This window comes from Pseudorasbora parva, chromosome 4 (assembly GCF_024679245.1).
Source record: "Pseudorasbora parva isolate DD20220531a chromosome 4, ASM2467924v1, whole genome shotgun sequence".
Taxonomy (NCBI): domain Eukaryota; kingdom Metazoa; phylum Chordata; class Actinopteri; order Cypriniformes; family Gobionidae; genus Pseudorasbora; species Pseudorasbora parva.
In genome coordinates, this window is record NC_090175.1 from 29,086,983 (window position 1) to 29,114,348 (window position 27,366).

At 40.2% G+C, this 27,366-nt stretch overlaps 1 protein-coding gene across 1 annotated transcript; it reads right to left on the reverse strand.

Annotated features, from left to right (window-relative positions):
• Nucleotides 1-1,412: 1,412 nt before the first annotated feature.
• tmem41ab (transmembrane protein 41ab) lies at nt 1,413-22,045 on the reverse strand. Its single transcript, XM_067441496.1, has 5 exons — nt 21,802-22,045; nt 5,832-5,982; nt 5,463-5,624; nt 2,792-2,930; nt 1,413-2,672 (listed from the first exon to the last, which is right to left on the reverse strand). The coding sequence occupies exons 1-5, from the start codon at nt 21,948-21,950 to the stop codon at nt 2,443-2,445; spliced, it is 831 nt and encodes a 276-aa protein (XP_067297597.1). The 5' UTR covers nt 21,951-22,045; the 3' UTR covers nt 1,413-2,442.
• Between the last annotated feature and the right edge of the window lie 5,321 nt (nt 22,046-27,366).

The following is a 27,366-nucleotide window of genomic DNA, read 5'->3' on the forward strand; positions in this document are numbered from 1 at the left end:
ACAGAGAGTAGGAGTCTTAATGAGGACTTTTGGCGCTTATCTACAGTAGCATCTCTCGTGCCCAGGGGTTTAAACTTAAAGTCATTTACCCACCGATGATGATAGCGCGGGTCGAAATGATTGTCCGTTCAACCTGGGGAACGATGTTAAGATGAGAGGCACAACTTGTATGATCCTCCGGTCGCATATACAGGGTAGAGTAATGCAAACTTGGAAAATGAGGCCGGCCAGACAGAAACCAAACCTGCTCTCCACATACGGCTCCTCCATGCTGGACATTGGGCGCATACCACAACCCGCCTCTCCAGGCGGGTGAGAAGGTCGCGTCCGCCTCTCCGCCGCATCCTCGTCTCAAAGCCGGACATCCCCACTCAGGCTCAGGCTCAGTCATTCTCTCAGGGCGAGTAAGATAGCTGGGGACTTGAACAGCATTAAAGGTGTTTGTTATGCCAAACAGGCACGACACAGCAGCGACGCAGCAAAGGACCCAGTTCAACTGATGAAATAAAGGCTCCACGCCGGGTTTGGGTTGTTTCTCCTTCGATGCTAAAAAGTGCCCGTGTTGGCGTTTATAAGTTGTCCAAACAAAGCGGTTTACCCGCACTTTACGGTACTGGAGCAAGTGAAACACAGATAGTATTATAACTGCAGCAAATCTGGTAAAAAACAGACCTGCAGACATCTGTAATGCCAGATATTTTATGTTAAACTGCAGCAGCATTTCACAGCTCATCATTGTGACAGCCGCCATCTTGGATTTTATTAAATTGTTGCTGTGTCTGATTATAATAAACATCAGCCATGACTGTTGACATTTTTTATCTGTGAGAAGGGTATGAAAAGTCCTCACGTCTACTCCACAGCCTGGAACATGCCATTTGTGACCATGATCTGCCATTTCCGCTATCCTCGCGTGACGCTTGTTTATCCAGAAATACCGATAATTTGGCAAAGCAGTTCCGCCTGACATTGAACATGTGCTGATATATGCAAATGTTGGGGGCGTACATATTAAATGATGCAGCGGTTGAGGTTATGTTGAGATTCGCCTGTATTTCCATGGTTTTTCATGCATGAGATTTACATATGAAGGAGGAGGCAATGGTGTTTGAGACTCACAGTATATGATGTCCATGTACTGAACTCTTATTATTTCACCATGGCAAGGTTAATACAATTTTTCATTCTAGGGCACCTTTAAATTATCCCTTAACTATATTCTGCCCTGCCATCTAGTGGTGATTTTTTTGGGGGGGCTGTGGCCAAATATACTTGCCGACCCCTGTTCTAAGTTATCAACAGCTTTTATCATAAAAACAAAACCTTCACAACTTCAAAACACATTAAGACATTATTTATTTTTCCAGCTGAAGTTGACTCAAAACATGACTGAGCACTGCGAAAGGCAGTGATAAAATAAGTAGCAGAGATTTCAGATTTTAGATTCAGTTTGTGAAATTGCATATTGCACTGGAAATGCTTTTTTCCTCATTTATATAATTATTATATAATATAATATCCTCTACAGAAGAAATAATTGAATGTAACGTGCTGATAATTCATATATTCTTGTCATGGTCTGCTATAAACTCTTAATTGCATGTCATTAATACCGCCAATGTTCAAACCAGGCCATTGGCAGTGTGTGTTTTTGTAGTTAGAGATGTATGCATAGATAAAACAGTAAGCAGTGTGTAAAATCCCTGAATGTACTGGGCAACTTCAGAAGATGCAGCACATCAGGTAAATGCTCAGTGCACAAGTCTTAACACATTAAGTTGCAAATAAAAGAACAACCTGTTTAAAGGATGCCTAACGGTTAATGCAAAGTAAAGATTGTAAAAAAAAATACAAATAAAAACTGAAACAGGCTTTTTAAAAGCACTAAAAGACGCAACTTTTAGCTTTAAAAGCCTATAAATGACTCCAGTTATATACAGTATTGGCAAAACTGGAACATTTCTTTTAAAACTTAAGAAATGTGTGTGTGCGTGTGTAACTCTTAAGCATTAAATGCACATATAAATACATGGGGAGGGGGGGGGGGGTCTTTCTATTTTGTTGAATATGTAAACATACTTAAAAACATGACGTATTTAGACTCCAGCAATAAATAAAGCCACCAACAAACAGTTGCTAAACAACACCTGACAGTATAACTTAATCTTTTGCTTCAATAACAATAAAAAAGACTTTCAAATTCCTACAAAATGAGGCAATGTCCAGTGGTATTTGTGTAACAATCTGAGTGTGTACTCTTTTAAGACATTATTAGTCTCTTCTTTGGCGCTTTTAGCTTCATCAAACATCTGATAACACATGTTTTATATTTCTGTCCATTTCGGTTCTTCTTTCCATTGGGACCTTCATAACCCACTCTACAGCTGTGACTCCATACCAACCATCAGTCCCAAATTTTGTCTCCTATTGTCTTTCTTTAGGTCATCTAGTCTTGCGATCATTCAGGACCTTTTGGTGTCCGTTGGGTTCCAGGCCATCAAGTTTGAGATGGGCCTGACTGTAGCGGCGTATTAGAGCTCCAGGAAATAGAGCCACACATGCGATCAGCAGGAGCTGCAGCAAGGTGCCCCACGAAAAGATGTCATCCAAAGAGTTGATCTCAGACAAGATGGCTCCCGTACGGACACAAATAAAGTTATAAGGGATTAGACCTGAAAAGAAATTAAGTATTTAAAGATGAGCTCAAGATCAAAAGCTGTACATTTACTTCATAATCAGAGTCTGAACAATTATACATTCATTTGTGATTGTACATATAATGTAAGCTCACCAATGAGGATGGAAAAGAAGAATATGGGCATGGGGATATTGAGGATTGGAGAGGTGACGTTCAAGAACCAGTTAGGTGTCATGGGAAAGAACCGCAGAAAGAGCAAGAAGAAGAACAAACTGCTCCTGTTCTCTTCTACCTAATGGAGAGAATTAGAGATTCATCATGTGTTAAGTTTCAAGACAACTGAAAAGATACACACACACACACACACACACACACACAACAACAGTTTATTGCCAACCAATCCAAAATCCGCATAAAACTTCTTAAACAAGAACTATAACCATGTTTAGTCATTTAACAGCGTTAACCTTTATTTAACCATGTTTTTTTTTAATCCAGAGTGACATACATTGCACTAAAAGCATCCCTTACCAAAAACGTATATACTGTTACATTTATTTTATGGAGTAAACATACCTCAGACAGGTCCAGTTAATTTTAAAAAACACCATAGACAAACTTAGTCAACTTTTTATTGGCATATTTTGCATAAATTTACATTTGGCAGTATGGCTCTGTTCTAAATTCCCCATCCTTTCCATAAGCTCCATGAAAAGCCAAGACAGAGAACAGCAGCTTCTGGGGACAACCTCCCAAATTTCAAACTGAGGGCATCGTAAATCCCTCATTTAGAACACAGCATGCATCAATGACACATATGACATTGATTAAGTTAAAACACAGTTAAGGAGGAGCTAGGTTGCAAAGCAGCATGCAGTGGAAGAAGGAAGCAAACAGACTGATCTAAAGCTACACTTAAGTAAGACGCCCTGTTAGAGAGTTGCCAATTGAGTGCATGGGAATCGGATTAGCTGATATAGGCGGGGTTGGAATTTCCCAATCAGCTTGACTACGTGGCCTGCCTGAACTAACGCAGAATGCTTGATTAAGTTTAGGTATATTTCCAAGTATGCTCTATGTATAGAGTATTTTAAAATCAATGTACTAGTATTATATTTGCAAGTACTATTTCAATACTTGAGTCATTTGGCCCAATTTTCTATTTATAAAAGTATACGTTTAAAGGGATACTCCACCGCTTTTTCATATTAAACTATGTTATTCCCTTAACTAAGAGAATTTGATACATAAATCTCGTTCACTTAATCGCTCTGACGCACGGTGAAATTCTGATATAGCTTAGCCCACTAAGCCCTGTTCATTCACTATGGTACCAAACAGAGATCAAGTTAGAAGCGACCAAACACCTCCACGGTTTCCCTATTTAAACACAGTTACACCAATAGTTGGACCTCCAAGTATGGTGACACAAAATAAAACGTGCCACTTTTCTAAGCGGGTTAAAAAGTGTAACTATAATGTATGGCGGAATAGCACTTTTGAGAGTACTTCGACTCGGCGGTGTTTGGTCGCTTCTAGCTTGATCTCTGTTTGGTACATAATGAATGAACTGGGCTTAGCTAAATGCTATCAGAATGTCACCACACGTCAGAGCGATTAAGTGCACGCACTGAGATGAGAGAGGTATGTATCAACTCATCTTAGATAAGGTAATAAAATAGTTTAATATAAAAAAGCGGTGGAGTATCCCTTCAAGAGTACCTTAAGTATAGCATAGGTAAAATTGAACTATACTTCTACTTTACAAAATGTTTATTTTGCATTGCAACTATCCTGTGAACTATGCTACGCTGTGATACTGTTAGTTTACTAGTGTGGCAAAGTAGTCAAGCGAAAGACATGGGAGGAGTGAGTGAGACCGGTGCGTGATTGTAGATGAGCGTTACGTGCGAGGTCCTCTCATGAGGGAGCTCGGAGGCGTATAATGACGAATGACACCAGTGAAGGACGAGAGAGGAGCAGGCCTGGACATTATGTTGTGTTTTGTTTACGTTTTATTAGGTGTGTGCGCAACAGTCGTCTGTGAGGGGCTGCCGCCTTTATTTTCAGTTTGTTTGATTAAAGTTTGTTGAATCTTCGCCAGTTACCGACTCCTTCTTCCCATAACAATGAACTGTGTTACAATATACTTACTTATTGCCCACTTTGTAGTTTAAAAAGGTTAATTAAGCACTTTGAAGTATGCGCTCTCAATAAACTATCAGGTTAATAGTTTTTAAACGGCAAGTATACTTGTCAAGTGAACTTAACATATAATACAGTATAACATCAATAAAATTTGACTAATTATCAATAATAATTAGTATTTTTTCTGTGGGTTATTAGCACAAAAACAGATCAGGTTCAGTTCTATTTAATGTTTTGAATAGGCTACTCTATAAAAAGAGTAAACTATGCCAAGTTTATTTAGAATAGTATTTATTTTATTTTATTAATACACCTTATATAAAAGATTACAACCAAATATACTTTTCTGTATAAGCCAAGTTTACTATAATATTAAATAGGCCTATAATATCTGATAAAAACATAAAAGTACTTCCTCTCATATCTAGTTTAGAGTTTTTTTTTTTTTAATGAATACAATTTTTCAGTTCATGCATTTCCTAGAAAGTGGGAATCAAACCCATAACCTTAGCACTGCTATTGGCTACCACTGTTTTCTGTACCATTTGAGTTATAGTACATGCAAAGCATAGACAAACAAAATGCACAATCACTCACTGACTATGTTTAGAACATTAATTAATGGAAAATCCCTCTGTCATTTGCTAAACAGCCAGAGGTGATCATTCTCATTCACCATTCTCTGCAGCATTGCCACTTTCTCGGGAAAGATCCTGATGATGTGCCGTTTGCCAAATGTACGGGACAGCAGGTAGCAGTTGGTGGAACCCACAGTAGTCAAAGTGCAGGCAATGAGGAGTCCATGCCATGGCCCGAACAATGCTCCTGCCAGCATGTTCTAGGCATGACAAGAAAAACTGACAGTAAAAACGTTGTTTCTTTAAAGTATAAGTCTACTTTATATGCATAACTGTATTATGTTGTTTAGCATATATGGCATTATGTCCACATGATTTAGATAAAATAATAGGTAATACATCTTATAGTTTAGTCAAATGAGGTGGTTCAAGTAGTTCTAAATAGTGTCACTAGATCTGTTACCAACCAAAAAGGATGATCCTGGAATGGCAAAGGACTGCTTGTAGAGGTAAGCACTGCAGAAGAGAATGAACACATAGCCAGTGTGTTCTGTTTTATAGAACTGCAGAAGCTCGGCTAGTTCCCTCAACTCGTCCAGATCAGATGGGAACTTCAACCTAGAGGAAAAATAAGAAACTGACACATCAGTAAAGCAATGGCAATGAGCACTAAGCACCTTTTTTCTCTTATAATTTTTAACAGATTAGATAGGGGATGTTGTTTTCCGATTAATCCAATTGTTTACCCTTATAGAAACCAGCACTAAGGGGACTGATACAGTGCCTTGTGAAAGTATTCGGCCCCCTTAAACTTTGCAACCTTTTGCCACATTTCAGGCTTAAAACTGTATTTTTTTGTGAAGAATCAACTACAAGTGGGACACAATCATGAAGTGGAATGGAATGTATTGGATATTTCAAACTTTTTTGACAAATCAAAAACTGAAAAATTGGGCGTGCAAAATTATTCGGCCCCTTTACTTTCAGTGCAGCAAACTCTCTCCAGAAGTTCAGTGAGGATCTCTGAATGATCCAATGTTGACCTAAATGACTAATGATGATAAATAGAATCCACCTGTGTATAATCAAGTCTCCGTATAAATGCACCTGCACTGTGATAGTCTCAGAGGTCCGTTTAAAGCACAGAGAGCATCATGAAGAACAAGGAGCACACCAGGCAGGTCAGAGATACTGTTGTGGAGAATTTTAAAGCTGGATTTGGATACAAAAAGATCCCCCAAGCTTTAAACATCCCAAGGAGCACTGTGCAAACAATAATATTGAAATGGAAGGAGTATCAGACCACTGCAAATCTACCAAGACCTTGCCGTCCCTCTAAACTTTCAGCTCATACAAAGAGAAGACCAGAGATGCAGCCAAGGGGCCCATGATCACTCTGGATGAACTGCAGAGATCTACAGCTGAGGTGGGAGACTCTGTCCATAGGACAGCAATCAGTCGTATACTGCACAAATCTGGCCTTTATGGAAGAGTGGCAAGAAGAAAGCCATTTCTTAAAGATATCCATAAAAAGTGTCGTTTAAAGTTTGCCACAAGCCACCTGGGAGACACACCAAACATGTGGAAGAAGGTGCTCTGGTCAGATGAAACCAAAATTGAACTTTTTGGCAACAATGCAAAAAGTTATGTTTGGTGTAAAAGTAACACAGCTCATCACCCTGAACACACCATCCCCACTGTCAAACATGCTGGTGGCACCATCATGGTTTGGGCCTGCTTTTCTTCAGCAGGGACAGGGAAGATGGTTAAAATTGATGGGAAGATGGATGGAGCCAAATACAGGACCATTCTGGAAGAAAACCTGATGGAGTCTGCAAAAGACCTGAGACTGGGACGGAGATTTGTCTTCCAACAAAACAATGATCCAAAACATAAAGCAAAATCTACATTGGAATGGTTCAAAAATAAACATATCCAGGTGTTAGAAAGGCCAAGTCAAAGTCCAGACCTGAATCCAATTGAGAATCTGTGGAAAAAACTGAAAACTGCTCTTCACAAACGCTCTCCATCCAACCTCACTGAGTTTGAGCTGTTCTGCAAGGAGGAATGGGCAAAGATTTCAGTCTCTCGATGTGCAAAACTGAAAGAGACATACCCCAAGCGACTTACAGCTGTAATTGCAGAAAAAGGTGGCAGCGCGCTACAAAGTATGAACTTAAGGGGGCCGAATAATTTTGCACGCCCAATTTTCAGTTTTTGATTTGTTAAAAAAAGTTTGAAATATCCAATAAATTTCGTTCCACTTCAAGATTGTGTCCCACTTGTTGATTCTTCGCAAAAAATTACAGTTCCCTATCTCGAGGGAACTTCGAGCTGCGTCGAAACGCTAGGGGACGCCTCTGCGTGCCATGTCATGAAGCACTTGTGTAATCAGTCCAATAGCGGGACGATACGTCACGGGCGGGTGACGTCATCGACCAGGAAGCTATAAAGCATGCCCGGACCAAACAGTCACTAGCTTCTGTGTCTTCACAAAGCGCTCTGTGTGATATTGTATGTCCATTTATTGTGTGTGTGTCAAAGAAAACGAAAAAGAATGTCGAGTCAGTTCAGGCGATGTGTCACTCCCTGCCCTCGTTACATCACGGGTGGGGATCCACACGACCTGTGTGTAATGTGTTTGGGGCTCGAGCATGCCCAGTCAGCTCTCGAGGGGGTTGGCTGTGAGCATTGCGAGAGTCTCCCAATGCGTACATTAAGATCACGCCGGGCACTCTTCGAGGAGAGTGCTTTGGCTCGCGGTCCTCAGGGCTCGGGTCCCGCTGCTGCCGAGGCACAGCGAAGGCTCGCGTCTTGGGGATCGCAGTTAGATCTAGTGGCGGGGTTAGAGACGGGTGATCCCCTATCTCTGCCCTTACCCGCTGGATCTCAAGCCTCAGCTCGCGAGTTGGAAGCACGCTCTGCGGTTTCTTCCGCTCGCGCTGAGGCACACGATCAGCTGCAGCACTCCAGTTCCGAGGAACTGGATGTTGTAAGCATAAATGAAACTGACGAGTTACTTCCACCATTACACACACACGCACAGGAGGAGCTTATGGAGGTTGTCACTCGCGCCGTTGCCAGATTAAGTTTAGACTGGCCGGCCGAGCGCTCTGAGTCACACAAACATACAAGCAGGCTAGACGAGAGATTTTTACCGTCATATACACAACCTCCTAGGCGGGGCTTGCCATTTTTCCCGGACCTCCACACCGAGGTGTCGAGGTCCTGGGCTAGACCAGCATCAGCCAGAGTCTTTAACCCGTCCACATCTGAATATTCCAATATAAACGGGTTGAAGGCTCATGGTTATGCGGCGATGCCGCGGGTGGAAGAGACGCTCGCGAGCTATCTCTCCCCCGAGTCGGCATCGTCGCTGCAAGCCCCGCAGCTGCCCACCAAGCCCGTGAGAACAACATCAGCGCTGGTGGGCAGGGCGTACTCGGCAGCAGGGCAGGCGGCCGCCTGTTTACATACGGTGGCCGTCCTGCAAGCATATCAAGCTGATCTGTTGGGGGATATTAATGAAGAAACAGAGGAAGTGGGGAGAGAAACGATCGCCGAAATTAGGCGGGCGGCAGATTTGTCTCTTCGTGCCACCAGGGAGACGGCCAGATCCATCGGCCGCTCTATGGCAGCCTTGGTGGCCACGGAGAGACATTTATGGTTAAATTTATCAGATATTAAAGAACGTGACAAAAAGTTCCTTATGGATTCGCCCGTCTCGCCTACTGGCCTCTTTGGTGACGCTGTAACAACAGTCGTCGACCGTTACCAGGAGGCCAGGAAGCAGGCGGCGGCATTTCAAAAATTTCTCCCCCGCAAATCATATCCCCCAGGGGCTGCCGGGCGGGGGCAGCCCCAGCCGAGTACGTCCTCCTCCGCAGCGCATCGAGCGCAACAAAAACAGAGCGTGGCCGCTCGGGCCCCCCCGCAGAGAGAACGGGGGACCGGGCGACGCGCTCAGCCGGGACCTTCCCGCGGTAGGACGGATCTGAGGACCGTCCTTATCGCTAGGAAGGCCTCGGCTAAGAAGTCCTGACGCCAAGAGCGCAGGGCTTCCGATGGCAGTCCCCTCCGGGAAAGTGCGGCTCGCCGAGGCGCCCGCTCTTTCCCGGTGCCATCGGGGGGCCGGTCTGCCAACCCTGCCACCATTGGTGCTTCAGGGCGCGGCGGTCCCCGGCGAACGCATATCTCCATGTCCGCCCGGAAACGTAGCGGCTTGGGGATGTTCGCGCCCTCTCGGGAGGGCCCCTGGGCGGTCAGTTCGGTTGCTACCTGCCGGTTATCCGTTACAGGACACCGGGCTGACCACACAGGAAAATCCAGAGACCAGCCTCGAGAGGCTGGTTCCCTTAGTAGATTTTCTGGCAGCGTGGAAACTTCTGCCGAATGTCTCAGAATGGGTCCTGCGTACAATAGAAAAAGGGTACAGAATTCAATTCGGGTTACACCCGCCCGTGTTCAACGGGGTTACTACCACGGTAGTAAGCCCCGAGCAGGCTCTGGTAATGGAACAAGAGGTACAGACTCTTCTGCGAAAAGAGGCTATAGAACGGGTCCCTCCCCACTGCAGAGAGTCGGGGTTTTACAGCCGGTACTTCATAGTTCCAAAGAAGGATGGGGGGTTAAGGCCTATCTTAGATCTGCGTCATCTAAACAGAGCAGTAAAAAGATTAAAATTCAAAATGCTCACGATAAAACAGATCGTGTGTCACATCAGGTCCGAGGACTGGTGCGTCACGATAGATTTAAAAGATGCGTACTTCCACATCTCCATCCTTCCGCAGCACAGACAGTTCCTCAGGTTCGCTTTTGGGGGAAAAGCGTACCAATATCGAGTGCTGCCATTCGGTCTAGCTTTATCGCCCCGCACTTTCACGAAGTGCGTGGATGCAGCTCTGGCTCCGCTGCGACTCCAGGGCATCCGCGTGCTAAATTACATCGACGATTGGCTAGTGTTAGCACAGTCAAAACAACTGGCGGTTCAGCATCGAGATGCTGTTCTCGCCCACATGAAGGTGTTGGGGCTAAGGTTGAACGAAAAGAAAAGTATGTTGGCGCCACAGCAGAGCATTACTTTTCTGGGGGTAGTTTGGGACACGAGAACGATGTCGGCTCGGCTATCTCCGCCCAGGGTAAAAACGATCCTGAATACCGTCAGCCAGATAAAGCTAGGCCAGTCACTCACTGTCAAACACTTTCAAAGAGTGTTGGGTTTGATGGCAGCAGCGTCCAACGTGATACCTTTTGGCCTGCTGTACATGAGACCCTTGCAGTGGTGGCTCAGGACCAAGGGGTTCTCCCCGAGGGGAAACCCTTTTCGCCTAATCAAGGTCACGCGGCGCTGCCTACGTGCCTTGGTGAAGTGGAAAGATCCTTGGTTCCTTTCCCAAGGTCCAGTTCTGGGGGCTCCTTGTCGTCGCGTAATGCTAACGACGGATGCCTCCCTAACTGGCTGGGGAGCGGTCATGAGTGGCCGCTCGGCCCAAGGTCTGTGGAGGGGCCATCAGCTCTCCTGGCACATAAACCAGCTGGAGCTGATGGCTGTGTTTCAAGCACTCAAACACTTCCTCCCAGACCTACGGGGCCGCCATGTGTTAGTTCGGTCAGACAACACTTCGGTGGTCTCGTATATAAATCACCAGGGGGGATTGAGATCGCGTCGGCTGTGGAAGCTCACGCATCACATTCTAATATGGGCCCAAGGCAAGATGCTCTCGCTAAGGGCGATGTACATCCCGGGGGTCCTGAATGTAGCGGCAGACTCCCTGTCGAGGCAGGGAGTGGTGCCGGGGGAATGGAGGCTCCACCCCGAGGTGGTGGAGGAGCTGTGGATCCGCTTTGGGCGAGCCCAGGTGGATCTGTTTGCGTCTCGAGAGACGACACACTGTCCAGCATTCTTTTCCCTCACACATCCAGCCCCACTGGGGCTGGACGCAATGGTACAGACGTGGCCGAGGCTGCGTCTGTACGCCTTTCCCCCTCTGGCGTTGCTCCCAGGAGTGCTGGAGAGAGTCCGCCGGGACGGGGTTCAGCTCTTATTGGTAGCCCCGTTCTGGCCGGGCCGAGTATGGCTCTCAGACATCATGTCTCTCCTAGAGGGTCCTCCCTGGGAAATCCCAGTCAGGAGGGATCTTCTTTCACAGGCCGGGGGGTCAGTACTGCACCCGCGCCCGGAACTGTGGAAACTGTGGGCTTGGCCCCTGAGGGGGCCCAGTTCATAAACACGGGTCTATCGACTGAGGTGATAGAGACCATGTTGCACTCCAGAGCACCATCCACAAGGAGACTTTACGCACTCAAATGGAGAGTTTTTGTCGCCTGGTGTACGCACCAGACGTTGGACCCTGTTAACTGCCCGGTCGGTTCAGTTCTCGAGTTCTTGCAAGAAAAATTCTCCGCAGGGTTATCCCCGTCGACTCTGAAAGTGTATGTGTCGGCGATATCTGCATATCATAATCCATTAGATAACGCATCATTAGGGAGACACCCGTGGGTCACGCGTTTCCTCCGTGGTACCTTGAGGCTCAGACCTGCGGCACGCTCCAGGGTGCCGACTTGGGACCTGGCCATAGTGCTGGAAGGCCTTATGTTGGCTCCCTTCGAGCCGTTAGAGGAAGTGTCAGAAAAGTTCCTCACACTTAAAACAGTGTTTCTCCTAGCGATTTCATCACTGAAAAGAGTAGGAGACCTACAGGCTCTATCAGTAGCACCTTCCTGCCTTGAATTTGCACCAGGAATGGTGAAAGCATTTCTCTTCCCGAGGGAAGGATATGTTCCTAAAGTCCCGACCAACGTGCCGGGACCAGTAATGCTGCAGGCTTTCTGTCCGCCTCCGTTCACTAGTCAAGACCAAGAGAAGCTAAATCTGCTATGTCCGGTCAGGGCCCTAGATGCATATGTCCACAGAGCTGCCCTGTGGCGAAAATCAGAACAGTTGTTCGTATGTTTTGGGTCCTCGAGTAAGGGAAAATCGGCTTCAAAGCAGACGCTTAGCAAGTGGATAGTCGAGGCTATCTCGCTCGCTTATGAGTCGGTCGGACATCCTTCACCTATGAGGGTCCGCGCCCACTCTACTAGGAGTATGGCTGCCTCTATGGCTCTTATTTCGGGAGTTTCACTGTCAGAGGTTTGTGATGCGGCTGGGTGGTCCTCTCCGCATACATTTGTGAGGTTTTACAATCTGGACGTAGCCTCTACTCCGGGGTCCCGGGTGTTTCTGGGTTAAATCACACAAACAGACATTTGGGACTCTGGCGGCGTGGGTATTGAGGTCCCCTAGCGTTTCGACGCAGCTCGAAGTTCCCTCGAGATAGGGAACGTCTCAGGTTACGTATGTAACCATGGTTCCCTGAGAGGGAACGAGACGCTGCGTCGAGATGCCATACTCCCGGCATGCCTGTGATCGATTTGTTCGACTTTTTCAGAAGCTAGTGACTGTTTGGTCCGGGCATGCTTTATAGCTTCCTGGTCGATGACGTCACCCGCCCGTGACGTATCGTCCCGCTATTGGACTGATTACACAAGTGCTTCATGACATGGCACGCAGAGGCGTCCCCTAGCGTTTCGACGCAGCGTCTCGTTCCCTCTCAGGGAACCATGGTTACATACGTAACCTGAGACGTTTTATATCTTTATGTTTGAAGCCTTAAATGTGGCAAAAGGTCGCAAAGTTCAAGGGGGGCGAATACTTTCGCAAGGCACTGTATATACAGTAGGATGAAAAGGAATATAATCAATGGATTGGAGTGATACTGTAGGCTTTAGTTATAATACAGAGCAACTAAAAGGACATTGCAATAAAAAAAAGAGATGTCAGGTATGAAAGACATCAACAAGACTGAGGGATAGAGTTATCGTGGTTCTAATGGCACCCACTGTAAAAATCAGTATAAAGATATTAGGTCACGTATCATTTTTAAAGGTGCCCTAGAATGATTTGAAACAATATGTGTAATTGTTCTCTGATATCCACATAGCTAAATTTAGTCACACTATTTAGTTTTGTATAGTACTTGGTCTTTTCTATTGTTACTGTACTAGCATCTTGCGTTATCTAGACAATGCGGTCTCTCTAAGAAACTTTCAATTTAATCAGAAATTGTTTAAACAGTCAATAAGTGGATAAATCGCTACTTACTGCTTGCATTAATATAGTTGTAATTGCCACTTTCTTCAGTTTAAGACGCTGAGCGAAGCTTACTTGAAATGGGCCGAACAAACGAACAATCTTGAATTAAATTGTTGTGATATCAGATTATAAACATCAACCATGACTGTTGACATTTTTTATCTGTGGGAAGGGTAGAAAAGTCTCCTGGAACATGAAGTGTGTCCATGCGAGCAGCTTGTTCTGATGATTCGCTCCCATTTCCGCCTGACAATGCACGTTTGGACAGATGCAAATGTTGGGGGCGTGCATATAAATGATCCCCAACGCTTGCGTCACGGTTGGGTTTATGTTGAGGAGCACTTTTTTCCCCTTGTGTTATGGGTTCATGAGATTATAAGAAGTAGGAGGCAATGATGTTTGAGACTCACAGTATGTGATGTCGATGTACTGAACACTTATTATTTCACCATGGCAAGGTAATTTTTCATTCTTGGGCACCTTTAAATTCTATAAAGTTCATGTTTTTTTGTCTACTTAAAAAAATAGATTATATTTTTACAGTGTTCCATCAGCAGACCAATCCAAAAACTCATGAAATAATAGTACAACACACTGAAAAGATGTCTATCCCTCACAACCTTCCTTTCATTCCTGACGTTAAAAAGATGGCGCTGCTGTGAATAAGGTCTATACCTGAGCATAATGATGTAAAAAACCTTTTTACAAGTGTCTAATTTTTATTTGGGTACATTGGGGAAAAATAATTGGTGTGGGTCTTCTTTTAGGTTTCCATTCAAGAAAGACATACTTGGGACAACATGAGTATGAATAAATGATCAATTCCTATAATTTTAAGAAGCTAAAGATTAACTAAATGTTTCATAGTTGCTCAGGCATTAAAGGCACAACATGTAAGATTTTTGGATTAGAATATACAGCAACCACTAGAACAATATATGTATATATTTTTTTTTTGTAGGCCTACTTTTATTCCAAATGTTTCTAAGAATTTTTAAATCCAGAGAAATAAGCTATTTTAAGGAGGACATGGCCCATGTGTCACTTATCAATGACATCATAGTAGAGTAGTACTCATCAGAGTAGCATTATAACATAACTTTCAACACACTCAAAAATGTATTTAATATGATAAAACAGCGCTGATTAACCCACATATGCATGAGTGGAAGAGGTCTTCAGCGGCATAATAAAAACGTGACAAAAAAATAATAAGTGAAATCAAATCGTCATCAAGCTACGCCTTTGTTTTTTGAATAAGCAACCTCTAGCAGCGAAAAATGTCATATTGCAGCTTAGAAAACTATTATGTAAAACTTTAAAGTACAGCTCTAGAAAAAAAAATTAAGAGACCACTTTACATGGATTTCTCTTAATTGTTTTGAGAGCTGTATATGATTAGGCTATATCAATAATGATTATTTTAACACCTGGTAAGCATCATAATGAAGTACTGGATACATTATGGAGTTTCATAAAATAATGATTAAATTAGACAACAGGCTTGAATTCACCAAGGGGTTATTGGCCAGAAAAAGGTAGAAGACTCCTATCTAGACACTAGCCTGTCAGCAAGATTAGACAGAAAGACTGAAATCTGATACACCAGCTGGACGGAAATAGCCTCTCAGCTGTGGAAATTGCTTGTGTGTGTGTGTGTACTAGAGGACCAACTTGTTTTAAAAGTCTTCAAACACATCGAACACGATCGTCAATAAATATGTGGATGTCCCACAGACTGAAGTTCTTGTGAGGTGGTCACTGGGCTGTTACCAGCGGATGAATCACATATTGTGCAGTTGTGAGTAATCTAAGCTCCTTACTGCCGTCCAGGGGGTAATTTGGACACGCAATGAGGCAGTATTCCCCACCCATGTGCCAAAGCAGAGGTTTTAGTTTCACATGCGTACCAAGTGTGACAAATATAAACGTGATATGCTCCATGCTAAATGTACACTCAGTGCGGTTCTCATCAGAACAAAAATATGAGAGCCTTCGGTGGAGGAGACAGACCAGACGATAAACAAAACAACTTCAATAACACAACACAAATGTTCTTAGTCATTTTATCTTGTTTTTCAGTGCAAATCTAGTCTTAAATAAAGATACATTTACTTTAAGATAGATAGATAGATAGATAGATAGATAGATAGATAGATAGATAGATAGATGGATGGATGGATGGATGGATGGATGGATGGATGGATGGATGGATGGATGGATGGATGGATGGATGGATGGATCACTAAGATTTAAAGCTGCAGTCCGTAACTTTTTTGCGCTCTAGTGGTTAATAAACAGAACTGCATGTGTGAAGAACATTGCAGCCGGAGCTACTTCTCTCTGTTTATGTCTATGGCGAGTAACGCAGGTACTGTGCTCTTCCGCAGCGTTACCACCAGTCTGGCCAGAAATAGTCCCAATATAAACACTTATTAGAAGTGCACCATAAGGATTCAGGGTAAGACAAAAAAAATGGTTTAGAAAATGGATTCATGTTGTACATTGTCATTGTATGATATTTGTAAATCTTGAACACAAAAAAAGTTACGGACAGCAGCTTTAAGACTAAGACTAAGATCACTAAAAAAAAAAACACTACGATTTTTTAAACTCCACTTTTAAAAGCCCTGATATGTTCAGCATCTTAAAATAGTCTTAAAAGCTTATTTTTATTGCTCTACTGACGCACAAAATTTCCCTTCTCTGATAACCATGGAAATTCCCACCCAAAGAGTCAAACAGCTATTTACACCCCTGGAGAGTTCACACGGTCCAGCTGTCTCTGCCATCACTCCTGAACAACATGTTAAAAACTTCATCAAGCAGATATTCTCCCAGGGTCCAGAAGAGTGAGCTAATCAAGAAATGAACCAAGACATGCAGGTCACAAGACACTATGAAAAGGTCAGCTCTTTGCATGCAATGTGATGATGGTGGACATACAGCAGATCCATTACTCGATATTAAACTCCGATGCCCTTTTCACTGCTTTTGTCATACTAAATAACTGAATGACTTCAGAAAATGGCATAAGAGAATGGGACTTTTGAGACCTCTCTTTTCTCCTTTTATTTATTAATGCACTTCATGGACCCACTTTATATTAGGTGGCCTTAACTACTAAGTACTAACATTGTAATTAATCATTTGATACAATGCACTTATTGTGTACATACATGTTTTTACGTTGTACTTACATAAAAAATACCTGCATGTAATTACGTCTGTAATTAATTTCTGTAGTTACATTTGTTATTACACTGTTGGCACTTCCCTTACACCTGACCCTACCCTTAAACGTACCCATATCACCACACCTGTCCATAAATCTACCCGTATCCCACCTCAATATCAGCAAAAGTGCTTTGCAATACAATTTGAACACAGTAAGTACATTGTACCTATTTTTTGATGTAAGTACATAGTACTTAAGGCCACCTAATATAAAGTTGGGCCCACTTCATTTTAGCCTGCCATGGAAAACATGTATGTGACATGTCGCATATGAACCCTCTAGATATCTCTTTCTTTCCCTCCTCCTCGGTATTGCACATCTCAGCAAATTCAGGGGGTTTCAAGACACTCCAGAAGGCAGTTGTCTGATCTTATAACTGTCACATCATGCCCTCTGCCAGGCCCCAAAGACTGCAATGTTGAGTACCTTTCAAAGCAGAGAGTTTATACATTCATATAATTTAATAATAGATTATTGAAATAAATTCTAATATGACAGGCTTCTAACATCCCTGAAAATGGATGGATGGATAATTTCTAATATAGTTTATAAATTAGGTGTCAGTAATAATATGATGATAAAAAAAGTATATGAAATCATTACATTTTCATTATAGTGTTTATATTATGACATATCTTCAATTAAATTCCTGTACATACTTTTATAAAAAAAATCCAGTATATAGAATATTTTTGTAATCTTTCAGATTAATCTCTTTACTGGTATTCTGCTTTTTTTGTCATCAGTTATTCAATTATCATTAACTAAATTGTAAAAAATAAAATTTTAAATACAATATTTCATTTAGTATTTTACATTAATGACACTTTAAATTTATATACACTTTATATATAAATATTATTAAGAATTTTATTTTTTGTGGGGTGGGGTAGGGGTCCAATTTACCCCAGTAGGGGCCGTCTAACCCCCTCTTTTAAAATTTGAAATGTTTTATAGCAACTTGTGATTATATCTATAACAACTATTTGCAAATGTTTCTATTTATTTTCAATAAAACACATTGGCTGATTCATCATAATCCCACATATGCTAAACTTATATCTAAATATGTTACAGTTTAAAGGTAAATCCACATTGTTCCCATTCTTACTCCACATTAGTGCTGTTAATAAATACATTTAAAAAAAATATTAATTAATCAGACATTTTTCTGTAATTAAGCACGATAATAATAATATAAATAATAATAATAATAATAATAATAATAATAATAATTCATTTCATTTATATAGCGCTTTTCTAGGCACCCAAAGTGTTTTTTACATAGAAGGGGGAATCTCCTCAACCACCACCAATGTGCAGCATCCACCTGGATGATGCGACGGCAGCCATATTGCGCCAGAACGCTCACCACACACCAGCCGATTGGTGGAGAGGAGACAGAGTGATTAAGCCAATCATCATATGAGGATTATTAGGGGCCATGATGGACAGGGGCCAATGGGCAAATTTAGCCAGGATGCAGGGGTTACACCCCTACTCTTTATCGAAGGACATCCTGGGATATTTAATGACCCAGGACCTCGGTTTAACGTCTCATCCGAAAGACAATTAATCACACCTAACATTAAAATGTTAAATAAGGGATAATCCACAGCTAGCTGTGCAATAAACAAATTTAATGCATGATGTGGTGCAAATTTAATGCAGATGTACATTTATAATGTTATAATAGGTAATATTTACCTCCTTGCTGAGTACTGTAATGTAGCTATTCAATAGCAGTGAAGTTCATTTATTAATCAAAGTTGCAAGCAGCATTGACAAGAAATTTCTGTGCTCCTGAATGTTTCTGTGTGTGTGCTAGCACTGAAAGCATACAATCCCAGTCTCCCTCCAAATTGCCGTCCAAAGCCATGCCTCCTCCAAAACACATGAACGCACACAGACCAGAAGCGATACGACCAGAGACAACGACAATGGATTACATAATGTGTAATTTCCCGGTGAGAAAACTTTACAGTACAGGGAGTAACAGTACTACAATAATAAATCTAAACTGTTTGCCTGTCATTTACTCTCTCTGAACAGCATTACGTGTTGATGTCTGCGTGAACAGGCTGCGCAGTGGTATGCAAACAGTTGACTGACAGGGAATACATAGTTTATTATGTTATTATGGTCCTGCACCTTCCACAGATGATAGGTATAAAAATAAATTAAAGGGGTACTTCAGGGAGAGAAAGATGAATCTGTATTTAAACTGGGTCATTAATGTAGTAGAAATGTGAAATTATTTTTGAATTTTGTGCCTTCTAGACTTAGAAAAGACGGAAAATGTATTTTTATCTCATGGGGATGAAAGACTACAATTCCCAGAATGCTTCGCTGCCCTGTGAGGCCATTCCCAAAGCCACCTACTGGATCACTGTGACTGAGTTGGATAAGACACTACAATTAAAAACTAAACGCGTCTGTTCAATATAATGATCGAGTCGCCACGTGAGTCTCACAGCACTAATGCTGCAGGAGTCAGATTACATTTAATGTCATAAATAAGCTGATGAGCTCTCGTGATGAGAGCTGAGGTAATTGCGACTAAACCCGCGGCATACATTCACAATGCGTGTTAAGTCTGGCGCATTTTCAGTTCATGCCTTTGGAAGCTTAACTTTCATAGAAATTAATTTGAGAAGTTAAAAGACTTACATTACTCTCAGCATAGGTCCGTTTAAATGAATCCCTGAAGTTGCCAGCTGTGCTGTGAGTGTGATCTCCATCCCCCATGCGCGGGTTCAAAACATGCGGAAATGGCTCCCTCTGCTGGCTGTAGTCTTTAGCCTTTGGCCAAACATTCCAAAGATGATGCAAATATCGTCAATTTGCGTCACGGGAGGAATTTTTCCAGAAATAAAATGCATAAATCTCTTGTCTCAGGGGGATATGAGGGGGGAAGCACAATCATTTGAATATACTTCAGGGTTTCTACTGATACAAAGCCATATGCTAATCGCTGAAGTAACCCTTTAAGACTTTACATCTTGGCTTGCTCAGTTGGGGACACTAAAATTTCGATCTAAGTTTTCAACTAAATATCCAAATAAAATTAATTACTTAATTAGTATCAAATAACAATGACTGATCTTATAATTATAATAAACTGATCTGCCAACATTGTCGCTATATGATCAATTAAAATGAGCTGATAACATCACTGTTTTCTCCGGAGCGACTGAACAGCCGAATCAAATTTTGTGGCAATATTGTCCTGCTTACTGTGAAGCTGCTTTTTAACAATTATCATTGTAAAAGTGCTATATAAATAAAGTTGACCCGACTTGACTTAGGGTATGAGGAGACTTTTAACCAGCATAACAACAAAAAAATATGTAGAGATTAACCTATTGCACCTTTAATGAGCTGCCAAGATGTCCAGCTGCAGCTTGTCGTGCAAATAAGTACTGCATTAAATACAATTTTGCTATTTTTATATTGCAGAATGCAATCAATGGATTGGATGGCACATAGAAGCAAAGCAGACAATATCTATGAATCATTTGCATAATAAGACCTGACCATTGACCAGGATCTTTAGGTCACTGCCTAAGGGACATGAGAGGCCAGATGAGAATCTAGAGAAGAAACAGAATTTTGGGTTGCATGTGAAGTACAGTACAGTACACAACCTCCCACACTGGGCCAGGGGTGCTCACACAGTATAAAGTAACGCTGATGAAGAGAGAGCACAGGGCAAAACAGAACCAAATGTTCTGGAGTATTTGCCAGTGCCTGAGCATAACTGCCAAAGCTTTTCTCATTTTACAGTAAAAATTCATCTCTCATTAACTCTAATTTTATATCTTACTTTTCTTTAGACTCTTTGTGAACTGAGATGATGGTATATATTAGAATGAATAAACCAATACTTATTCAAACAGACATGCGGGAAAATAAGGAAGTGTGTGAAATGAATAAAAGTTTTAAAAATGATATAAAAGACATGTTGAAGATGCTTCCCTTAAGGGAAGTGTAAGCATACTGCTACATTACACCACATTGTCCAGTATGTTATTAGAGGAAATGTATTATTGGTGGAAATAAGTGGAAACATTTTACAATTTAGTAAGCACAAAATCACGAGCAAGCCTAAATTGCTCCATTACTGGGGTAAAATGCCCCTCGACCCCCCCAGGAAAAAATTGTTGCAGATTTTATTTGTTTTTAGTAGAATATATAAAATACATGTAAACGTCATTGATGTAACATATAATGTATGATTTTGCAAGGTTAACTTATTCCTATAAATTATAGGCCTACATTTTTAATGAAGGGATATGTGCAAGTCAGATTGAATGATTTCACTCATTTAAACTATGATTAATATGATTTTTGAAATGTTAATAATATTATGAATCATTAGGCCTATAATAATAATATCAATATGTTAGTAAGAAATAACATATTTTAAGTTTTATATTTAGAAGCCTACCAAATGTGTGGGGTTAGGCTACTTCTCACTTCAAAACAAAAACAATATTTTCCACAAAAAAAAAACAAAAAAAAAAACGTCGTAATTCGTAAAATGTAAGCGATCAAGTCCGATTCATGAAAGAATTGTTTAGACGTTTAGACCGGTGATTCACAAACGATTTATAAATGAACAGTTAATTTCACGACTTGTGAACCGGTTCAGCCGATTCATCGAAAGAATCCGACTAAAAAATATGTAGGCTTGGCTATTCATCATCTAGGCCGAAAGCATCTCCACCTTTCGGTGTAAATTTTAAGTAGGCTAGCCTCTACTCTTGTTATTTTAGACTACAAAAATTATTTAGTAGACTTTAACTATTTTATTATCAGCAGATGTAAGATAAATCAACAACTAGCCTACCCGTTAATAGAACATTTATATAATTGATTCATCTACAAACAACAGAAACTGACCACACACACACACACACACACACACACACACACACACACACACACACACACACACACACACACACACACACACACACACACACACACACACACACACACACACACACACAAAAAAAAAAAAAAAAAAAATACGGAAATAAGGCGCAGTGAGATTGTCTACCTGAGTTCTTCCTCCTCCGGCTCATCGTTTTCAGGTTCGTCGTCGTGAACGCGGACGGCACGAGGACCCGGCGGCAGGAACGCAGACAGCAGATACAAGTAAAAAGTTGCAGTGGCCACCAAGGCAATTAAACCCCATATTGAGCGCATAGTCCCGGGCTAAGTCTGTCTAAAAACGACTTTGCACTTGCTGCTACACCTGTTAAATAGCAGGTCCGGTCAGTGGGCAGTTTATACATGTTACGTCTCCAGCCCATGGAAGAAGGCTACGTGGACATACTGTATTGCAACAATGTGAGTGAGTGAAGCCCCTCATGAGGGTGGATCTATTTGTCACATGAGACCCCCAAAAATACGAGGTCATGCAGGGTTGCCAACTTTTAAGTTCAGGTTGGAGTGAGATTTTTTTGGCACTAGTTTAAAGATTTCTTGGGTCAAATTATATGTGCCATTCCTTAATATTCACTTGTGAGTGCTTATATAAGTATCATTATTCATTAAAAAGATTAGGATGCAAGTTATTTAAGTTTTGAAAATTCACATTTAAAGAAATCTAGTGTTTGATCATCATATCTAAATATTTATTAGAATGCAAAGACTGCAATATATTTTTGAGCAACTAGATTAGATACATGTATATTTATTAAAGAGCCATAAGGCACCTAATGGCATTACAAATAAACATTAATATTTTTTAGCCACAAAATGACTCTAATTTGCCTCTTTGAATTGGAATTCTCTATTTTAATATTAATTACTACACTAATTGTAATATAAATTTTAGAAGAAATACAAATATTAGAAGAAAAATATTTTAAGTGGTCATTTATTGAAAATAATTGTTGCACAAATAGTATTTAGTACCAAAAGATCTCCTCAAAATATTCAATAAATATAATTTAATGAGTATGAGTGTGACCTATTAGTAAGGAATACCTGAGGGCTAAATACAAGAATAACATTAATGTTAACAATGTTGAATCTCTATCACTCTCCATAATAAAACGATCCTGTAAATATGGCTGACTTAATAATCAATACAGACTAACACTATGCTGTACTGTTTACCAAAACTTGCAGCAAACATCTATATGGTGAAACTGTTGTGTATCCGCTTAAGCCATTTACATTCATTGGCACGGCGCTAGAAGTATTGAGCGCTCATGGGCCACGTGACCAGCGCGCACCGCAGGGAGACGAGAGCATTCAACTCCGCAACGCCTCTGGCTTTAACATTATGCCACATTAGCGCCAAAACGCTATTTATTGTTTGAATTTCATTAAAACACATTAAAAAAATTAAAGCTTATAGCTTTGTTTAATATCAAAAGCAGGTTTGGCAATTTGGCGTGAGATTGAGTTGGGCGGAGTGAGAGCGTGAGACAGAGCCTTAAAGCGTGAGAATCACGCCAGATGCGTGAGAGTTGGCAACCCTGGGTCATGTGTGGGGACTCTGGGAACAGTAGCCGTAACTTTGGAAAAACGAATGTGAAATGTGAATTAAACCCATTTTAAAAACTGCATCAGGCTACACTAACAAATATGATAGGATTATTAGAGGCTGTCAATGCGTCATTTTATTTTCCCGCGGTTGCAGAGACTTCTTGACATAAATGACAAATGACATAGACTTCTTTTTTTGCTTCAAAACAAATATATTATTTATTGTTATTTATAGGCCTACATATATGTGTATGCAAAATATAACTTAAATAAAGCCTAACAATTTAAAAGAACATTAGTAGGTTAAGGGTAAAGTGGCCTGAGTCTGTGTGTAAAAAGGAAACATAATTAGGTGCATAAGACAGGTGCATTAGAACAAAAATAATATTTTCTAACAATAAAACTGTTGGACAATATAAAAAAGAACTGATATTCAAAGTGTGTTGTTTGAGTGGTTTGAACAAGCGTAAAACATGTTTTACTCAAATAAAGTGAAAGATATAATAATTGAGAAAAGGGATCCTGTGACCATTACTGACTTAAAAAATAGCCTATGTGTATGTCTTTTTTATTTTATTTTTTTATTTTTATTTTACATTATTATGAGTCAAAATCCTCATGTTTTTTAATTGATAAGACTGCAAAGATTTTTTTTTTCTGTTTTATGATGGTAGAGTTGACAAACAAAAGCTCAAACAGTCAACACAAGGTTTTGGATAGATTTGAAAGTATTAACTTTTTTATGTATTATTGTTTCATAGACAAGTACTGTAACTTACCTAAACTGACAGTCTAAAATAAAGGTATGAAATAAACTGTATGAGGTGTTGTTTCTGCAGGCGTTTAAAAAAAAACATAGTTTTAACTATATTGTAATTTGATTATGAAAAGGTCTAAGACAAGCATTGATAACCTAATAAGATGAACTACGTATGATTAGAACCCATTTTTCACTACATTATGTAACAAAATATAATAGGCTATTATCAGAGGCTATATCAGGCTATATAATTTCCCTGCGGTTTCAGAGTGATTTTTCAGATGGCATAGGCTACAGCTCAGATGATTAGCTCCAAAAATGTGAAATAATAATTGTCAAAAGTTAATTCTTCATGGAATGAGTATGCCATTAGGTCATAAAAGACTAAGTACACATTCTTAAATATATTTTTTGTTTGAAGTCTAATGTTACGTATGTGTGAATGTGAGTATTCTATTCGCTGGAGTATGTGCAATAGTTCTTGGCTGAACGAAACGAGCAGCTGAAAAACTGATTGTTAAATTATTGCAATATATCGCAATAGATTACAGAACATATAACAACATCTACATACCACAGTCAAGTAGCCTCCACTTATTTGTGCTCTAAAGGATGTAGAATGAATCAAAGTCAGATGTGCAAATAAAAAACAAAAACAAAAAAACAACATTGGTACTTGTTACAAGTGAAATGCTATAATCTGATCATGGAAAGTGAATATATATATATATATATATATATATATATATATATATATATATATATATATATATATATATATATATATATATATATATATATATATATATATATATATATATATATAATCAAGATTTATGCTTTTCAGTTAATAGCAAAATTACATCAAATTGAATAATCCTTATGTAAAACATGTTCAATTCAATTTGATGGAATTTTACTATCAACTGAAAGCCTTATGATAATCTGTTTATTTCTTTATCCAATAAAGTATTTGCTCAATAAAACATCAATATGCACAAAAGAAGTCTATCTGACCAATAAATGTTGAAGAAGGAGATGTGAAGGAAGCATACACGCTTGTGTGTGTCTGACTCTAGATCTGAAGCAGCACAGCGGAACAACTGAGCTTCAGAAAGTTTGTGGGAAAATTACACATTATTTACAATTAAAAAGAAGACTATTAATACAAGTATAAGACTGCAAATAAACACTGTAAATAAGAAACATAGTTGTGTTTACTAATTTTTCTATATTGATCACTTTATTTTGTCTAAAAAGATGGATAGTTTGAACAAATGTTATTTTTTCTATTTTGCTACCACTTGATGGCAGAATTGACTTCACAATCATAATCTCAAACGGTTGTTCTAAAATAAAATGAAATCAGTTGTATGAAGTGTTGTTTCTGCAGGCATTTGTAAATGAAAGAGTGTAGCTTCAACTATATTACACTATGATGCTGTGATTTCATCATGTAGAACACCCATCAACATTATTTTGGACTAATATTCCTGTCAGCCAGATTTTTAGATAAGCTGAATGAATAACACTGCTCTGATAAAGAAATGATTCTCTTGATTCTCTCTTATCAATGTTTAGGTTTCCTTTTGTGGGTAAGAAATGTTAGAAATGTGTTTGTTTGACAGGATTATGTTGATTTAAGATCAAGTCCTTATCATAATCACTTTCACAGTAAGTCAATGCACATTTGTTTCGCCTCACAGAGATATAAAGAAAAAGAGAGGGAGAGACTTCTACAATTTTCATGAATATTCCCCTTGAGGAAGTTGTGTCATCATCAAAGATTAAAATAGCCATCCCAGCACTGCAGAGGCCGATTCATTGATACAAATCTGCTGTGTGTAAATTCCCCTACATGCCTGACTGAGAAATATAGATTGATAACAGGCACATTTGTTTCCACATTTTCAGAACTGGTCGAGGATCAACTGATTTGTATTCTGTGGAACATCTCTAATCAATTGAACTCATTAGTTGATGGGTAGTTTGAAGGCACGTGGGGGACACACTCACACTGCAGGCTGTGCTGTGGATGCACAGTGGATCTATAGATTTTTCTTTGTGGAGTCATTATCAAGTTTGTCATTGATATTAATCAGTGATTTTACAACTATACATCATGTTGATATTAAAAAGCTGATAATATCAAGCTTGATATTAAAAAGCCAAACTTTTATACTTACCCATAAGAAGGAATTATAACACAAATCTTCCAGAAGAGTAATGAAGTTATAGCTTGTTCATCATCAGTGTTATGTGACAGTGTTAAGTGAGTGTGATGTAAGGTTTCTGAAAGCATGGCCCTGGGGCAATTTGTAGGTGCTTTCACAAAAGAGAGGAAGATGAAGGGATTTGGAAGTAATTGGACTCTTAGCTCATTTCAACTGTCCCTTTTACTGGGCACAATTAACTTCAAGGGGAGGTAAAAATGGATGCAAAAGCACACATTTCCTAATTTTTTTTTGAACATTTCACATTATATTTCATGTCTTGTGAAGTGAAACACTCTAAAAAAAAAAAAAAACGGTGCTATATAGTACTAAAAGTGGTTCTTTGGCTTGTAATCATAGGGGAACCACTTTAAGTGCTTTATAGCACCACATCTTGGTGATTCAGTGGTTCTTCAGCAGTTCTTCAGCAGTTATTTTGGGATGACTGAGATTACGTTACCATATACAGAACCTGTTAAGCCCCTGTATGGTTCTTCAGCGGTTCTTCGCCAGTTCTTTGGGATGACTGAGGTGCTATATAGCACCGTTACCATATACAGAACCTGTTAATCAATCAATCAATCAATCAACTTTATTTATATAGCGCTTTTACAATCACGATTGTGTCAAAGCAGCTTCACAGTGTCAAACAGGATAATATTGCGACAAAATTAGATTTGGCTGTACAGTCGTACTGGAGAAAACAGTGATGTTATCAGCTTATTTTAATTTATCATATAGCGACAATGTTGGCAGATCAGTATTATAGTTTATAGAATTAAATAAGACCTAATTCATACATTTTATTTGTATAATAAGTTGAATAACTTTAATCATATTTTTAGTGTCCCCAACTGAGCAAGCCAAGCCAAAGGCGACAGTGGCAAGAAACCAAAACTCCATCGGGTTGTTAAGTTGTTGTTAAGCCCCTGTATGGTTCTTCAGCGGTATTTCAGTGGTTATTTGGGGTGGTAAAGGTGCTATATAGCACCACTGCTGTACAAAGAACCTTTCAAGGCTCTTTAAAGGCTCTTTAAATGCCAAAGAATGCCGTTTAGCACCATTATTGAGGAAGATATAAAATGCAATATGGCACCTCTTATGGGTTCTACATAGCACCATTCGACAGAGTTGCTGTAGAGCACCTTTG